General features: G+C 62.3%; 1 protein-coding gene across 1 annotated transcript; it reads left to right on the top strand.

Annotated features, from left to right (window-relative positions):
- The first annotated feature begins 611 nt into the window (after positions 1-611).
- On the top strand, positions 612-13,463 carry DGAT1 (diacylglycerol O-acyltransferase 1). The gene is made up of 17 exons (XM_029062553.2): positions 612-948; positions 4,066-4,153; positions 7,900-7,940; positions 8,522-8,607; positions 8,762-8,814; positions 9,219-9,324; positions 9,600-9,716; positions 9,895-9,969; positions 10,878-10,981; positions 11,077-11,115; positions 11,272-11,313; positions 11,438-11,482; positions 11,880-11,992; positions 12,089-12,154; positions 12,256-12,343; positions 12,565-12,627; positions 12,790-13,463. Exons 1-17 carry the CDS (start codon positions 713-715, stop codon positions 12,946-12,948), a joined length of 1,521 nt encoding a protein of 506 aa, XP_028918386.1. The 5' UTR covers positions 612-712; the 3' UTR covers positions 12,949-13,463.
- The last annotated feature ends 5,053 nt before the right edge of the window (positions 13,464-18,516 follow it).

The following is an 18,516-nucleotide window of genomic DNA, read 5'->3' on the forward strand; positions in this document are numbered from 1 at the left end:
CGGGTTCTAATCCCGGCTCCGCCACTCGTTCGCCGTGTGGGCTTGGGCGCGCCGCTTCACTTCTCCGGGCCTCAGTTCCCTCATCTGTCAAATGGGGATGGAGACTATGAGCCCCAGGTGGGACAGGGACTGGGTCCAACCCGCTTGGTCTGTAACCACCCCAGGGCTCAGCACAGCGCCTGGCACCTAGTAAGCGCTTAAGTCCCAGAACTAGTATTATCATTACGATCAGAAGCGTCCCCCCGGCTCACAGAGCTAGTATTAGTATTTATTACCATCATAAACGTCCCTGTGGGTCCCCCCGGGTCCCAGAATTAGTATTCTTATTTATCAGGGTGATACCTGTCAAGGTCGGGAGACTCCAACTCCCGGCGTGCACCGCGGCCCCGCTCCCCCCCCTCCCGGAGCGGCTGGGCGGAGGGAGGGGCCGAACCCCGGCCGAGCGGAGCCCGAGTCCGACCCGAGCGGCCGAGCCCAGCCCGAGCCCGACCCGAACGGCCGAGCGGAGCCCGAGTCCGAGCCGAGCGGAAGCCGAGAGGAGCCGAGCGGCGCCGGCGTCGTGGCGGCGGGCTGGCGGCAGGGGTCGCTGCGGCGGCGGGGGGGAGGGGGAGGAGGAGGAGGAGGAGGCGGGGCGGCGGTGTCCAGCGCCGGGCAGCTGCGAGGCCCCGGGAGTCCGTCCGGGAGTCCGGCCGGGAGCCCGTCCGGGGTCGCCATGGGAGACCGGGGCGGCGCGTCCGGCTCTCGCCGGAGGAGGACGGGCGGGCGGCACCAGCCCCAGGTCGGCGGGGGCGGCCTGGCGGCGACCGAGCAGGACCGGCCGGCGGCGGAGCCCAAGCGGGGCAAGGCGGGTCCGGAGGAGCTGGCCGCCGCCGACGGGCCGGCCCCCAGGGGGGCGGCAGCAGCAGCAGGAGGAGGACCCCCCGCGCCCGCACCCGACCGGGATTGGAGGTAGCCCCCCCTTCCCCTTCCCCTTCCCCTTCCCCCTTGACCTTTCCGTCCCCGGGCTCCGAACCGGCCCGTCCGTGTCCGCCGATGCTCCGGGGCCGGCCGGGGGCGGCGGCGTGGCCGGCGTGACCTCCGGCAGCCGAGCCGGACCCACGGTTCAGAGTGCAAAGAACCCGCGGCTTTGGGGTCAAGGGGAAGGTCCGGGACGACCCCCGCGACCCGGGGATTCCCGGTTTTCCCCGAGGGAGGGGGGAGGTCGTGGGGTCCCCAAGGCCCACCGGCTGCTGTGCCCATTTCCCCCCCCATCCCCGACCTCCTTTAGACTGTAGCCCCCCGACTGGCACGGAATGTGTCAACCAACTCTGCCCACAACACTGCGCTGCACCCAGTAAGTGCTCCACGAGTCCCATCAATCGATGGCCTCCCCCCTTTCCCTGCTGTCCAGCTCCTGAGAGGAGCAGACCCTTCTCCTGCCCCCCTTTTATTTAAAACTCCTGTGCATTGAAACCAACTCAGCCTGCCCGGCAAGAGGGGGGAGAGGCCCTGCCCCCGGTTTCTGGACAAAGTGTATCTCCCCCCTAAGGACCGGACTGGGGCGTTCTCTACGCGGAGCGACGGGGGAGTCGAGGGAGCAGCGGGGGGATAATGGTGATCATGGTATCTGTTAAGCGCTTACTATGCGCCGGGCACCGTACCGAGCGCCGGGATGGGTCGAGCAAATCAGGTTGGACGTGGTCCACCTGGGTGCTGGGAGGGAGAGGCAGGTCTGGGTTGGTCTTGCGCGGGCCTCCTCAGAGCCAGGCTCCCCGGATTCTGCCCAACTCCCCCGAGTCTCATCTTTTTCCGGATCCGTCCAACTGCCCCCCGCTGGTCCCAGCGGAACCATCAAAGGTGAGACGGACAGAGCCCCTGTGGCCCCGGCCCCCCCCCCCCCCCCCCGATGATGGAATCTGAGCGCTCACTCTCCGCCGAGCCCTGTTCTAAGCACTGGAGAAGAGACGGGGTTGGCCGCCGTCCCCGCCTCGCCCGGGGCTCACGGTCTTCACCCCCATTTTACGCATGAGGCGACTGAGGCCCAGCGAGGCCAAGTGACTTGCCCGAGGTCACACGGCACACAGGAGGCGAAGCTGGGTGTAGAACCCGGGTCCTTCTGACTCTCGGGCCCGCAGTCGCTCTCTCCGGAGCCGCCGGTAGGCAGCGGGCAGCTGGCTGCTTCCCAGCACTTCCTGGCTGGGTGAGGCCTTCCACGAAAGGCGAGGCCGGGGGTGGGGGTACCCGCCAGGCCAGGGTGCGGCCGGACCCCGGGAGCCAGTCACTCTCTGATTCAGCAGGAACCTTCTCACCTTCCCCTGTCACCTTTTCAACTCTTCCCTGCCCCAGCTGAAGTTCCCAGTTTGCTCCCGAGTGCCCGAATTACGTGATGAACTGGCTCAGTTGTTGGAAGGGCAGGAGCCAGAGAGAGCGTGTGTGTGTGGCGTGCGCGTGTGTAATTCATTAAGGCTCTGGACTTTGATGCCAAGATTAGGGGAGTCGAGGGGCAGGGTTGCCCCGCACCTCCCCAGAAGTCAAGGGATGGCCTCGATTCGACTTCCTTCCGGCCCCTCCCAATCCGGATCGGAGGCCCGGAACTGGGGAGGACCACCGACGTTCAACTTGTTTTTGTTTAGGCCTCCGGGGGGGCGGGGACCCGGGGGTCCCAGAGAAGTTACATCTCAGCTGGGACCTGCCGGGGACGGTGCCAGCTTCCATGCCTTTATTGCTCTGGCTCCCCAGACCTTTTCCCCGTCAAACATTAGGGAGACGGCCTGGCCCCGCGGAAAGAGCAGGGACCTCCTACTCGGGACCTGCGTTCTCGTCCCGGCTCTGTCGCTTGCCCGCTGCGAGCCCTTGGGCGAGTCACTTCACTCTGGGGATAGGAGATCTGTTCTCCCTCCCTTTTGGACTCTGAGACCCTGGCGGGACTCCCCGATTGTATTGTCTTTACTCCGGTGCTTACTACAGTGCCGGGCACAGAGTGAGCATTTAACGAGCACCGTAATAATTACAATTACTATTTTTATTGGTCTGCCCTCTCAGAGATGGAAGAGCCTCTTCTGCCCCGGACTGGTTCCTGGAGGGCAAGGGTAGGGGCAGGTTGCCAGATTAGCCCCGGACAATGCTTTCTGCACGGCAGAGGCAGGGGCATCCTCGCCTGGTGACTTGTCAGCTGGGGAAGAGGGCAGGAAGAGGCGACTGCCGCCGATTGTCTGATTGGGTGGGCTGGGGGCGGAGGGAGGGTCTGACTCTCTCTGGTGGAGTGTCTGAGGAGCGGAGAGGGATAGATCCAGGAGAGCTGAAGCGGGGAGGGAGAAATCACCGGGAAGCTGAGAGAATTTGTCAAAGAATGCCTTCTGGGAGGAAATGATTCTTTTAGGAAGGCCTCTGCTGTACTTCCCCCGGTGCCTCGTACAGAGCTTGGCGCTCAAATAAGCGCTCAGTACTTGGGGAGGATGTGGAGGTGGCAGAGTAGAGAGGTTTATCCCGGGAGAGGGCCCAGGTCAGACCCGGTTTGATCTAGCTGGGGAGGCGCAGCTGGCCCGACGGGGTTATTGGGTGGGTGGGCAGCCTGGGGTAGGGGAGGGCAACTTTGGCCTGGAGGACTCGCTCTACCCCAGTGGAACGACGCCGCACAATTCCCCTTCACCCGCCTCCCCCGCCCAGTCTCCCTCACTGCGTAACGGGCCGCCTTCGCCTGCTTCTTTGCCCGCCTTTTGTCACGGGTCTCCCGGGGAGTAAAACCGCCCAAGGCCGGCTGCGGGGAGGCTCCCTTGGGATTTTGGGCCCAGCCCGGCCCCTCGGGTGGATGGATCTCTCCCCTCAGGGCTCTATTAATCCATCAGTCGTATTCGTTGAGCGCTTACTCTGTGCAGCGCCCTGTACTAAGCGCTTGGCAGAGTACAATATAAGAGTCGGTCGACACATTCCCTGCTCCCATTGACCTTACAGTCCAGAAACCCTACTTCCACGCCTCCTTTTCCCCGGCCCCTAGGCTTGTGTCTGATTGGGCTGGGTGGTCTTCCCCCCCCCCCCCCTTTTCCCTTCCCCTTTCTTCCTCCTCCCACTCTGTGCCATGCCACACAGGTGCCATCGGGTACAGGAGTCTCTGTTCAGCTCAGCCAGCGGATTCAGTAACTACCGGGGCATCCTGAACTGGTGTGTGGTCATGTTGGTGAGTGCGAGGGTCTCGGAGGAGGGGAGGGAAGGAAGACGACGACGACGACTCCGGATTGACCCGTCCCTCCCTGTTCCTTGGCCCAGGCCCCGTCCCAGACCCCGCCACTGCTGGGCCGGAGGGGTGGGAATGTGAGGAGGGCTTAGCTGAGATTGGTTGTGAAGTGGGGGAGGGCCGAGGGCCAGGGGGTGGCTTGGCAGGGGGCCAGAGAGGGTAATGGATCTGGCCGGCTCTAGAGGCATCTATAAATAGCCCCCCACGGCCGGCCCGGGGTGGTAAGACGCCCGGCCTGAGGCAACTCCCGCCCGGCCACTTGGGCCAACTCTGAGTGCAGCCAGATTCCGGCTTCCTCCCAGAGCGGGGGCCCCGGCTATCAAGGAACTGTTGAAAGGGTGGCGGGGACCGGGGTTTGGGGGCAACGGGGTGCAGGTGGGGGAGCGGTGAGGAGGAGGGAAATCCTTCACCCCGCCCCCGACGTGAGAGGGCTGGCCCCGGGAGTGAAGGTTTCATCCTGAATCCACCTTCCTTGCCCCCCAAACCCAAGGATGACGGGAGGAGCCATTGGCCCCGGGGGAGCGGGAAGCTTCCATTTGTTCTCACACCCACCACTCCTTTTCTCCACGACCCAGGGGCATGCGCTGAGGAATTCCTTCGCCCTGGGGGTGGAATCAGGGGCCAGGGCCAGACTCCGTCTCCGTCTCCCCCGGGGCCAGTTTCTCCCCTGGGGTGTGGGCAGGAGGGAGTGGCCCCGCTGCCAGATTTTGGAGCCAGCAGGGATGGGGGCTGAGGAGCAGGGTCCTGGGGAGGGCAGAGGCTGAGAGCGGAGCTCGGGGCCCTTATCTCCGGGGTCCGGGCCTCCCCAACCCCGATCGCTGGGCGTTGGCTAATCTCTCTGCTAACCCTTGCCCTGATTTATCAGCTCTCGCTGTCCACGTCGCGGAGTGACGGGGCCCCGGTAGGACTGACCCCTGCCCTTCCCCTCCACTTCCGGCGGCACCTCGCTCATAGGGGTCAGAGGCCAGGTTGGCCGGCCAGGTTGCGCAACGAGACTCGGCCGTCGGGGACCCAGGGGGCCCTCTGACGTGCCGGCCGGGGCCTCCCGCCTCCGGCCGCGCCGGCCGTCAGCTGTCCCGAGGCCCCTCTCTGGGCCACCCCACCCCTGGGCGGAAACTCCCTCCCGCTTCAGCTTCCCCGTCCCACAGCTGGCTCTCCCCAGGTGAGATTCCCGTGGAGTCAAGATCGCGTCGCCTGTAGAGGCCGTCGACTCTGGGTCTCCTCTGACTGCTCTCAGGGTCGCTCGGCCGCCCTGGGCAGAGCGTTCTGTTTTCCCTTGGCCTCTGCCGAGGGGGGCAGCGAAGACATCTCTCATCCCCCTCCCGCTCCCGACTTCTCCTCACCTGGGACCTAGGGCCAGAGGGCCGCCTGGCTTCAGCCCGAGGGCCGTTGCCCACCTGGCCCGTGCCGGCTTACGCTCACGGCCATCAGTAGCCCGGGGCTGAGCCGGGCTTGTGGGTCCGGCCCCTGGGTGAGAGACCTGGGTCCGTCAGTCCCCCTCCCTCCTGACTCACAGCCCCTGGCCCCCGCGGACCCTGTAGAGGGCTGCCCAGCCTCAGTGCTTGCTTCTGTGGGCCTTAAAGCTTGCTGGGAGAGGGGTCTGGCAGGAAATGCCCTCTCTCTCCAAACCCCTCATTGGCTCTCTCCCGTACCGTCCCTAGACGCCACCTTAACAGCCAGGTGGGGAGATAAGCCGCCCTAGGGAGGGAGGGGCAAGTCAGGGACAGCTCCTAATAGCCTCCCCCGAACCCCCATATCTCTAGGCCTCTTCTCCCTCTCTGCTCCCCCTCCGCCCTCTGCTCCCTCCCCCTTCCCTCCTTCACCTCCCCTCAGCTAAGCCCCCTTTCCCTCTCCTCCTCTCCCTTCCCCTCCCCTCAGCACTGTGCTCATTTGGATATATTTTGATTACCCTATTTATTTCGTTAACGAGGCGTCCATCCCCTTGACTCTATTTATCGTGATTACGTTGTCTTGCCTCTGTCCGTCTGTCTCCCCCGATTAGACCGTAAGCCCGTCATTGGGCGGGGATCGTCTCTATCTGTTGCCGAATTGCCCATTCCAAGCGCTTAGGACAGTGCTCTGCACATAGTAAGCGCTCAATAAATACTATTGAATGAATAGGCCCGTGCCACGTAGGGAACCCAGCCCAGGAGTTTTTGTGCCCTTCCTGGGGCCCTTCCTGGGGCTGTAATGGTAGACAGGCTCTCTGTGTCAGACACAGACACACACCCACCTCTTTAGCGGCTCACTCCGCGAGGTCCAGCTGGGGCCGAGGCGAGGCGCAGAAACGGGGCCTGAGGAGGGCCGGGGAGTGGGAGGGCTCGGTCCAGACTCCGGTTGTGCCCCTGCGTCCTCTACCGGGGTGGTCCCGGGACTAGGGGCCGAACCCGAGGATGGTCGGGACTCCGCTAGAAAGATCCCACCGTGGTGGATCTGGACCAAACGAAGGGCCCGGCCCCCGCCCCTCCGGAAAGGGGCTTCCGTGGCGCTGCCGATGGTTTTCAAGCATCTTTCTGCTTGCTTAGTGGGTATCGGTCCCGCCAAGCAGCTGAATCCCTGCCTCCTCCGTCCCCCGCAGCCCCGAGTGCTACGAGGGGGTCCCTGCTGACTCGGCACCCTCTCCCCGAGGAAACCGGCCGGGTCCCAAATGGCAGACACCAACAGGCCGCCGCCCGGCTTTATCTTGGAGGCCCAAGATGTGGTTTAGAGCCGCTGCACTTACAACGTGTGGTCAGCTGCGGCTGGGAGGGAAGGGCAGCCGCGCCAGGACGTATGAGGAGGCGACCAGTCTGGTTCGGGTCCTCCCTGGGAGTCTCCCCTACCAGCCGAGGACGCCGGGCTCCATGGAGAGGGGTCGGCCGGCTGTGGGTGTCGGGGCACGGTGGTCTATGGCGGGGTTTGGGGTCTCCCCCATCCCCCCGACGTTATACCCCCCTACCCCGGGACTTGCGCCAGCACGGTCTCCAGGAAAAGCTCCACTTGTGTCAGGGATGATGTGGCCACATCCTGCCCCGGAGGGGCCTGCCCCCCCACCACCTCTCCACGCTTCTCCCGTCCACCCTGCCTCTCCCCCAGATGTGTCGGCAACCCTCCGTTTCGGGTCCCAGGCTACGGGCCAGCTGAGTCCGGGTCAGCCCGTGACCGTACTAGCCACTGGGGCAGAGAGTTCTAGCTTTCCCTGGGGAGGGGTGGGGGATGGTGCTTTTGGCCTCCCAAACCAACCAGTAGGTCAGCGGGGGCCCCCTCGCCCCCTCCCAGAAGAGAGACGTTTCGGCCTGGGGCGGGTTGGGCACAGGGCAGACCCGCTAATGTTCCCCGCCCCCAGCCCGCACCCCCAGGCCATTCTCCTTAGGGGTCACAGCCGGTAGGATGGGTGAGAGGTCAGTCCGTGTCCGCCCGGCTCATCCCCTCCCCTCCTCTTCCCGCTGGCCTAGAATCTCCTCAGGGGCAAGGCCTGGATCTCTTCTGGTTTTTAGTGCGTTTTCCCAAGTGCCCGGGACCCAGTACCCAATTGGCACTCGGTAAAAGCTGTCCGTGACGAGGCCGGGCTGGCGGCGGCGAGGAGAGGGGAGGGGAAAGGAAGGGAAGAGGGAGTGGTCGGCCGGGTGTCGGTTTCCCCTGAGCTGGCAGCTGCGGCCCCTGGCGCTCAGCTGGTCTGAGGTAACAGTGTCATTTCTTCCCCCTGCCAGATCTTGAGCAACGCACGGCTATTTTTAGAAAACCTCATCAAGTAAGTGTCCCCGTCCGCTCCGGGCGGGCCTAGGGTTGAGGGGAGGCGGTGCGCCTGCGGTCCCGGGCTCGGGAGACGGAGGGGGCCCGGGCCGGTTGGGGCCACGCTCGCCCCGGGCCACCCCGGTGGGTCACGCGGGGCCCTGCCGCCTGGTTTCGGGGCTACCCTCGGTGTGACCTCAGGGGACCTGCCCCAGAACGTCCTCGCGGAGCCTCTCCGTCCTCACGCCGTCCGGCTCGGCCCCGCGTAAACCCAGGCGTCTCGTCCTTGGGGTCCGGGAAGGGCTCGGCGGGCTGTTTTCCCCTGGCCCTGTCCGTTGGGCCGGCCGGCCCCTGAACGGGGGCGTTTCGGTTGCTCCGAACAACCTCTGGGGAGGTCAGGTCTCTGGGTTGTCAATTGCTCGTCGGTCCATCGGTCGTATTCGTTGAACGTTTACGGTGTGCAGAACACCGGACTGAGCGCTCGGGGGAGTACGACGCGTCGTCCCCAACCTGCCGGGGGGAAGGCGCACGGCCTCGGGGAGCCGCCCTTCCCACCGACCGGCTTCCGTGCTTCCTCCTCTTCTCCCTCCCGACGACCAGGTACGGCATCTTGGTGGATCCGATCCAGGTGGTGTCCCTGTTCCTGAAGGACCCGTACAGCTGGCCCTCCCTGTGCCTGGTCATCGGTGAGTCAGGCCGGGCTGGGCCCGTGTGGGAGCCTGGATCCTCACGGGTTGTGGCTGGGGCGGAGCTGCGGGGCAGGCAGATTGGGGAGCGGGAATCTGCTGGGGGGGGAGGCTGGGGTGACAGTGGTGTCTGTACCGTCCTCTCCGTTCCCAGTGGCCAACACGTTCGTCCTGGCCGGGTTCCAGGTGGAGAGGCAGTTGGCGGCGGTACGTGCCGGGCCCACCCCTCAATCCTCACCCTCACCCCGGAAACGGGTCCCGTCCGGCCACCTCCTCCGCGGTACCCGGGCGAGGGGCCGGACTCAGATGCGGAGTGGCCACCCCCGACGTGCCCAGCGTCCCCGTATGGGGTCGGGGAGCTCACTGGTCGGGTTTGGACCGCCCCCAGACCCTCTCCGGTTCGGTTCAGCCGGACGCGGCCCCGCGGGACTTCCGTTACCTGCCCGCCGCCCGATTTCAATCATCCATCCCTGTCTCGTTTCTCCGTCAACCACGTCAGGCAGCGTGGGCTCGGAGAGGGTCAGGGCGGCGCTGGGGGTCGGAAGGGTGATTGGGAGGAGGGGGTGATGAGTCTCGCTGAAGCCACCTGTTGCCCTCCCGCCGCTCCCCAGGGCACCGTGTCAGAGAGGGTGGGGACTCTGCTGCACGTGGCCAACCTCCTCACCATCCTGTGCTTCCCCGCTGCTGTGGTGCTTCTGGTCCGCTCCATCACTCCAGGTACCCTCCTCCTCCTCCTCCTCCTCCTCCCCTTGAGGCAGAGGAAGCCCTCGAGTATGTGTGTTCTCACCGCGCTCCCGCCCCCTTGGAAGGCCGGGGTGGGAGAGAGCCAAGGCACGGGGTTGGGAGAGGGATTTGGGCCCCAAAGCCCCTTCCTCCAGCATCGAGCCATCCGGGTCCGTTGCCCCACCATCTTGCCGAGTTGGGGGAGGAGGGCACAGCGTCTGAACCTCACCGACCTAGCAACGTTTCCACCCCCTTGTCTTGCCCTCCAGTTGGCTCCGTGTTTGCACTGGGCATCTACACCATCCTGTTCCTCAAGATGTTCTCTTACCGCGACGTCAACCTCTGGTGCCGGGAACAGTGGGCCAGGGGCAAGACGGGCAAAGCCGGTGAGGGGGCGGGCACGGGGCAGGGAGGATAGGCCGGGGGAGCCGGTCGCCCTCAGGGGCCGGAGGCGGGCGGGGGGATGGCGCGGGCCTCGCCTGCTGGCTCCCGGGGGTGGGGGTGGGGAGGGGTGGCTTGGGGTGAGGACCCCCCCAGAGATCCACTCCTTGTGTGTCACTGCAGTTTCCGGTGCCAAGAAGGCCAACGGCGATGTGGGGTCCGGTGCGGTGAGCTACCCGGCCAACCTGACTTATAGAGGTGAGGGGCGGGGTGGGGAGTTAGGGGGCGGGGGCTGGCAGAACCCAGACTTCTGGGGGATGGGGGAGGGAAGAACGGGGGCAGCTGGCCTGATGCCGTCGCCCCCACCACCTTCACCTCCTCCTCTTCTTCCTCCTGAGTCAGTCGGTCTTACTTATTAATAATAATAATAATGTTGGTATTTGTTAAGCGCTTACTATGTGCCGAGCACCGTTCTAAGCGCTGGGGTAGACATAGGGGAATCAGGTTGTCCCACGTGGGGCTCACAATCTTAATCCCCATTTTACAGATGAGGGAACTGAGGCACAGAGAAGTTAAGTGACTTGCCCGCAGTCACACAGCCGACAAGTGGCAGAGCTGGGATTCGAACTCATGAGCCCTGACTCCAAAGCCCGTGCTCTTTCCACTGAGCCACGCTGCTTCTCCAGCGCTTACCGTGTGCAGAGCGCTTGGGAGAGTACAAGGCAACAATAGAACGGACACATTCCCTGCCCACAGTGAGCTTCCAGTCTAGAGGGGGAGTCAGACATTGAGTAAAATGACAGATCCGTACATAAGTGCTGTTGGGGCTGGAAGGGGGGGATGAATATAGGGAGCAGGTCAGGGCGACGCAGAAGGGAGTGGGAAAAGAGGAGACGAGGGCTTAGTCAGGGAAGGCCTCTCGGAGGAGATGGGCCCTCAAAAAGGCTTTGAAGTCGGGGAGAGTCATCGTCAGATGTGAAGAGGGAGGGCGTTCTAGGCCAGAGAGGCAGGACGTGGGTGAGTGGTCGGCGGTGAGATAGACCAAATGGAGGTACGGAGAGGAGGTCGGCATTAGAGTGAAGTGTACGGGCTCGGTGTAGTGGGAGCGTAGCGAGGCGAGGTAGGAGGGGGGAAGGTGATGGAGGGCTTGAAACCTCCCCCTCCAGACCTATACTACTTCCTGCTGGCCCCCACTCTGTGCTACGAGCTCAACTTCCCACGCTCCCCCCGCATCCGTAAGCGGTTCCTGCTGCGCAGGCTCCTGGAGATGGTGAGTCCCGAAGCGGGAGCGGGGAAGGGCGGCGGGTGGGCCGGGGCGGCCTGCGGCCCCGTGCCTCACGGGCCCCTCTCCCTCTCCCTCCGTAGCTGTTCTTCACGCAGCTGCTCGTGGGGCTGATCCAGCAGGTACGTGGGACGAGGGTGGGGTCTGGGCGTCCTGGGGATCCCCTGCCCGGGTGGCCCCCCCACGCGCCTCCACCGGAGTCGGGGCTCCGGCGCCCTGGGGACTGTGGGTGGCGTGGGGAGAGCGGTAGGGCTAACTCCTCTCTCTCCTCCTTGCAGTGGATGGTCCCCACCATCCAGAACTCCATGAAGCCATTCAAGGTACGCGGAGGCCGGGGGAAGGGGCCGAGGGGCGGCGGCGGGGGCAGGTGTCGGAGCCGGGAGGGAGACGTGGGGAGGGCCGGGAGGGGGGAGGCGTGGGCCGTGACCAGCCTGTCATCCCCAGGACATGGATTACTCTCGCATCATCGAGCGGCTCCTGAAACTGGCCGTGAGTCTGTCTGTCTCTCTGGTTGTCTGAGCCTTCCCCGGCAATGCAGCAGGGGAACAGAACACCCCCCCGCCTTTCCCTTCCCTCCCCTCATCCCCCCACCATTTTCTTCATCGGATCCCCTGGGCCTAATGTCTGGTGGGGCCACGCAGGACGGGTAGTGCCCCGGTGAGCTGTGGGAGGCAGGCGGCGCTGGGGGTTCTTCTGGACCGCCAGCTCATTGTGGGCAGGGAACACGTCCGCCCTACGCGCTCGTATCGTACTCCCCCGAATGCTCAGGACAGTGCTCTGCGCACGGTAAGCGCTCAGTAAATACCACTGACTGATTTGGTTGTGGCACCGCCTGGCTGCGAAGGGGAGAGGCTCCGTTCCCTCTCTTAGTCCGTTGTGCCCCCAGGTCCCCAACCACCTGATCTGGCTCATCTTCTTCTACTGGTTCTTCCACTCCTGCCTTAACGCATTGGCCGAGGTCCTGCAATTCGGAGACCGCGAGTTCTACCGTGACTGGTGGTGAGGGGCGAAGGCGGAGGTTGGGGGGGTGTCCCGGGGAGGGGAGGGGAGGGCCCGGGCCTTGGCGACCCCTGCGTCTTCTCCCTCTCCACCCAGGAACTCCGAATCCGTCACCTACTTCTGGCAGAACTGGAACATTCCTGTCCACAAGTGGTGCCTCAGGTGGGGGCTGGGGGGTGGCGGTCATTGCAGCCTTTAGGGGGGAGGTCTGGCCTCCCGCCGGGCACTGCCTAGCGTCACCTCTCCCTCCCCCATCCCACCAGACACTTCTACAAGCCTGCGCTGAAGCGGGGGATGAACAAGTGGTTGGCCCAGACGGGCGTCTTCCTGGCTTCGGCCTTCTTCCATGAGGTCAGTCTGCCAGGCCCGGGGGGCCGGGCCGGAGGCAGGGAGGGAGATCTCGCCTCGCCCCCGCCCTGAGGCCGTGCCTTCCCCTGGGCTGGGTGACCGGTTGGCAGAGGGGAGCGTGGGGAAGGGCCGGGGAAGCCCCCGGGGAACACCAGTTCGGAGGGTGGGAGGAGCCAGGCCGGGACGGAGCTGACCCTGCCGTTTTCGTCCCCCTCCCCGCGCAGTACCTGGTGAGCGTGCCGCTCAGGATGTTCCGCCTGTGGGCGTTCACCGGCATGATGGCCCAGGTCAGAGCTGCGCCCCCTCCTCTCCTCCCTCACCCCAGATCGCGCGTCCTCCCCCGCTCTGCCCTGCCCTTCTCTCCCCTGGGCCCTGGGGGAGGCTTCCCAGAGCAGGCTTCCCCGACTTTCTCCTCTGTCCCGCTGACCCTCTCCCCTGCCCCCCCGCAGATCCCGCTGGCCTGGGTCGTGGGGCGTTTCCTGCGGGGGAACTACGGCAACGCCGCCGTGTGGCTGAGTCTCATCATCGGGCAGCCCGTGGCCGTCCTCATGTACGTGCATGACTACTACGTGCTCAACTACGAGGCCCCCGCGCTCGCGGAGCCCTGATCGGACGAGGAGCGGGCGGGCGGGCCGGCCCGCGGAGGGCCGGCCCTCTCCGGCTCACGCTGCAAGTTGTCTACGCGGCTCCGTCGGGGCCCCCTCCGCCCGCCGCCCCCAGCGGGCCTCGGGCCGGGGAACCCGAGTCTCCCCCAGGACGCTGGAGGAGGGAGAACCCCTCCTGTGGGGGGGTGGGGGGACCCCGGTCACCCGTCCGTCCGTCCCCGCTCCTCCTCCGCCGCCCGGGGACTTCAGAATGTGCGTCTGTGCCAGGGCCCGCCGGGGCCGCCGCCCCCTCCCCCGCGTCGGCCATATCTGCAGGGATTTGGGGGGAGGGTGGACGGTCCGGCCTGGGCGCTTCCCTACCCGTGGAACTCCCCCTCCCGCGGCTGGGAGAGAGGGAAGAGCTCAGGGGGCCTGGGCACAGTGGGCGAGGGATGGGGGGGGTCTTACCACTTGCTGATTTTTTAACGATTCCACTGTGCTGCGGCCATGTCTGTCATTAAAGTGTTGTCCAAAGTGGCTGCTGGGCGGGTTGTCCCCTCTCCCGCTGGCGACGCTGGGGACCAGAGCGGTCGGGCCGGGTGCGCCACTGCCCCCTTTTCGGCTCCGGGACCCCGGCCGGGCAGGTCGAAGCAGGGCCGAGGGCAAGAGGGGGAAGAAACCCAGCATGGCCCCGGGCCCAGCTGCTTTGTCCCCCGCCCCCTCCCTCGCATCCTCTCCCGGAGGTGGCGTGAGGTAGGCGCCCACCCCTGCTTCTGCCAGGCCCGAGGGAGGCAGCCCGGGTCCCTGTGCCGGACTAGGGGCGAGGGAGAGGACACCCCAGGACGATGTACCAAATCAACTTTATTCTCACGTCAATCTCTACCCTGAGGAGGGGCCCGGCCTGGGTGTCGGGCAAGGCAGAGCGCTCACCGTGGCTGCGTTTACTTCCCACCCTCCTACTTTCTGCTGCCGCTTCCCCGCTCCCCTCCAGGGAGGCCTGCACCGAACTTAGCCACGGTCCAGCCCAACCAACCCGACCCATCTCCCTCTCTCCTGGGCCAAAGGTTGCGGGGGCAGTAGGGGCTGGGCGCTGACTGGCAGAGGGGGACGGCGAGAGAAACCAACGGAAGCAGGGCCGTTACGGGGGCCGGATCCCTTTGGGAGGAGAGACGAGACCTCAAGGAGTGGCCCTACCCGTAGATTTGGAGAGGGGGAGGGCTCTACTTGGGACAGACCCCCTACTCGCCTGCCCCTGTTCTGTCCTGTGACCCTCCTTACCCACAGGCTCCTGGAGCTGAGCAGGGGGGTAGAGAGTGGGGTGCCCACGGGCTGTGTCCTCACTGATGGAGTCTGGGAGTTGGCGGGGGGTTGGGGAGGATGAGGTAGCACCTCGTTGGACCGCATCCTTCCCTCCCCTGCCCCCCGCGCCTCCCTCTCCACCTCGCTGAAGTAGGAATGGTCTGTGGCATACCCGGGCGGCCAGCCGAGCCTGGAGGTCGGAGGGCGGCAGCCCTCTGATTCTGGTTCTCCTCATGGGAGGTGGGAGACCCCCGGGCCCCCTGGCTGCAGACCCCTGGGCCTGTGGACTGGTCTTCCCCTCCCACCTCACCCCACATGCACCCCAGTGGCTTGCCCCTGAGAAGGGGCCTAGGGGATAGAGCACGGGCCTGGGAGTCAGAAGGACCTGGGTTCTAATCCCGGCTCTGCCACTTGTTTGCTGGGTGACCTTGATGAATCACTTCACTTCTCTGGGCCTCAGTTACCTCACCTGTAAAATGGGGATTAAAACTGTAAGCCCCATTTGGGACAGGAACTGTGTCCAACCTGAATGACTTATATCTACCTCAGTGCTTAGAAGAGTGCTTGGCACAGAGTAAGTGCTTAACAAGTACTACTATTATTATTATTATTATTACGAGGGGCGGGCGGGGCCACGGCCTCACTGACCCTGCCTCCATCTAGCTTCCCTTGATGACATAGCTGGGAGGGGAGAGGGGGTGGGCAAGGATGTCTACCTCATCAGCAATTATGGGTCAAATGGATTTCTGGAGTTTGCCAATTTTTAATATTGACCCTGTAGGAAAAAAAACACCAAGTAGTTGGAAAGAAAATAATAACGATGATGGTCATTGTTAAACACTTACTATGGGCCAAGCACTGTTCTAAGCGCGGGGGTAGATGCAGCGGAATCAGGTTGTTCCACGTGGGGCTCCCGCTTTTCATCCCCCTTTCCCAGTTGAGGTACCTGAGCTCCAGAGAAGTGACTTACCCAAGGTCACCCGGCACACAAGGGGTGGAGGGGGGGGGATTAGAACCCATGTCCTCTAACTCTCAAGGCCGGGCTCTTGCCCCTGAGCCTCGCTGCTTCTACTGAATTAGGATTTCCTGCAAGGACATTGGGGGACAACACCGAGGGTTTGCTGACCCTTTTTGGGGGGGGTGGGGGGAGGTGGTGGAGTTTCCCCTCCGCGCCGCCAAGGGGCGCTCGGCCTTTTCCGACAGCCTCCTGCCTCTCTGCCCCACCCAGGTCACCATAGAGACGCGCCCCAGCTATTCATTCATTCGTTCGTTCATTCATTCATTCGTATTTCTTGAGCGCTCACTGGGTGCACAGCGCTGTACTAAACGCTTGGAAAGTACAATAAGGCAAAAGATAGACAATCCCTACCCAATAACAGGCTCTCTTAATAATAATAATAATAATGTTGGTATTTGTTAAGCGCTTACTATGTGCGGAGCACTGTTCTAAGCGCTGGGGTAGACACAAGGGAATCAGGTTGTCCCACGTGGGGCTCACAGTCTTCATCCCCATTTTGCAAATGAGGTCACTGAGGCACAGAGAAGTGAAGTGACTCGCCCACAGTCATGCAGCTGACAAGTGGCGGAGTCAGGATTCGAACCCATGACCTCTGGCTCCACAGCCCGGGCCCTTTCCACTGAGCCACGCTGCTCTCTTCTCTGCCCCAACCCACACTGGCTAGGTGGGACCAGGGTGGGGAAGCCAGTGCAGCTCGGTGGAAAGAGCTTGGGCTTGGGAGACAGAGGTCATGGGTTTGAATCCCGGCTCCGCCCCTTGTCAGCTGTGTGACTGTGGGCAAGTCACTTCACTTCTCTGGGCCTCAGTGACCTCATCTGGAAAATGGGGATGAAGACTGTGAGCCTCATGTGGGACAAACCTGATGACCCCGTATCTACCCCAGGGCTTAGAACGGTGCTCTGCACATAGTAAGTGCCTAACAAATACCAACATTATTATTGTCTCTATCTGTTGCCGAATTGTACATTCCAAGCGCTTAGTACAGTGCTCTGCACATAGTAAGCGCTCAATAAATACTACTGAATGAATGAATAAATGAATCAGTCCTCTGTTTATGGCATTTATTGAGCGCTTCTGAGTGCAGACCTGGAGAGAAGCAGCGTAGCTTAGGGGCAAGAACCCGGGCTTGGGAGTCAGAGGACGTGGGTTCTAATCCCACCTCTGCCACTTGTCTGCTGTGTCATCTTGGGCAAACGACTTCACTTCTCTGGGCCTCAGCTACCTCCTCTGTAAAATGGGATTAATTAACACTATTATTAAAAATAATAATGGTGTTTGTTAAGCGCTTACTATGTAGCAAGCACTGTTCTAAGCGCCGGGGTAGATACAAGGCAAACAGGTTGTTCCACGAGGGGCTCAGAGTCTTAATCCCCATTTTACAGGTGAGGTAGTTGAGGCACAGAGAAGGGAAGTGACTTGCCCAAAGTCACACAGCAGATAAGTGGCAGAGCCAGGATTAGAACCCATGACTATGAGCCCCACATGGGAAAACAAATACTTAAGTGATTAACAAATACTATATTATTTTATTCTCTGTGCCTCAGTTACCTCATCTGTAAATTGGGGATCAAATGTGTGAACCCCACATAGGACAACCTGATCACCTTGTATCTACTCCAGCTCACAGAACAATGCCTGGCACAAAGTACGCCCTTAACAAATACCACAATTATTGTTATTATTAGTGAAGCAGCGTGGCTCAATGGAAAGAGCTCGGGCTTGGGAGTCAGAGGTTATGGGTTCTAATCCCGGTTCTGCCAGTTGTCAGCTGTGTGACTTTGGGCAAATCACTTCACTTCTCTGTGCCTCAGTGACCTCATCTGGCAAATGGGGATTAAGACTATAAGCCCCACGTGGGACAACCTGATCACCTTGTACCACGGAGAAGCAGCGTGGCTCAGTGGAAAGAGCACGGGCTTTGGAGTCAGGGCTCATGAGTTCGAATCCCAGCTCTGCCACTTGTCGGCTGTGTGACTGTGGGCAAGTCACTTAACTTCTCCGTGCCTCAATTCCCTCATCTGTAAAATGGGGATTAAGACTGTGAGCCCCACGTGGGACAACCTGATTCCCCTGTCTACCCCAGTGCTTAGAACAGTGCTCGGCACATAGTAAGCGCTTAACAAATACCAACATTATTATTATTATTATTTTTGTATCCCCCCCAGCGCTTAGAACAGTGCTTCGGACATTGTAAGCGCTTAACAAATACCATCATCATTATTATTATTATTATTATTATCCTGGGAAGGAGCAGCAGCCCCATGGAGGCAAGGGGGTCCCTTCCAAACCTTCTAGGGAAGGAAGAGTCAATTTAGACTATAAACTCATGGGCAGGGAACGTGTCTGCTAATTCTGTTGTACTCTCCCAAGTGCTTAGTAAGGTGCTCTGCACATAGTAACCACTCAATAAATATGATTGATTGATTGGTTAAGCTGCCCATTCCCTTGCCTCTAAGAAAAGGCCTTATCCCTTGTCCCAGAAGGGGGTGGGAAGTGGAGCCCCCATAACTGGCCCAGCCCTGGGTTCCAAACAGAAGCCTGGACCCTCACTCCTGTTAGGCTGGAGGCTATAGATTTAGCCCTAAAGTCCAGTGAGGGTGAGCTGGTGGACTGGTCTGTTCAGCCCAGTGGCTGCCCCTGGATCAAGATAATAATAATTATAATACTAATAAGTGTGGTATTTGTTAAGCATTTACTGTGTGCCAGTCAATGTACTAAGCACTAGGGAGGATACAAGCATATTAGGTTGAACGCAGTCCCCGTCCCATGTGGGGCTCACGGTCTTAATCCCCACTTTACAAATGAGGTAACTGAGGCCCAGAGAAGTGAAGTGATTTGCCCAAGGCCACGCAGCAGACACGTGGGGGAGGCAGGATAAGAACCCAGCTCCTTCTGACTCCCAGGCTCGTGCTCTCTCCACTAGGCCATGCGAGAGAGTATCCGGGCCCAGGAGTCGCTGCAAGCCTGTTTTTCCAGCTGCCGCGGGGCTCCCAACGGCTGGGCTGTCTTGGGCCACGGGGGCACTGCCACTGGATTGGCAGCGGTGACGACAACTCTGATGTCTCTCCCTCACTTTCACCCCCTGCTTCCTCCCAACCCCCACAACTCTCTCCCCATCAACTCCCTTTTTACTCTCTGCCACTTTTGTGTCCCGGTTCACCCCCCAAACTGTAATTTATCCGACCTCCCTTCCTCCCCGTTCCCCTCCCTTCTGCCCGCCGCCCCAAAGAGCCAACGTGAGTTTCATTAGGGACTTCTGTTTATTTTACTTCTGT

This window comes from Ornithorhynchus anatinus, chromosome 4 (assembly GCF_004115215.2).
Source record: "Ornithorhynchus anatinus isolate Pmale09 chromosome 4, mOrnAna1.pri.v4, whole genome shotgun sequence".
Lineage (NCBI taxonomy): Eukaryota > Metazoa > Chordata > Mammalia > Monotremata > Ornithorhynchidae > Ornithorhynchus > Ornithorhynchus anatinus.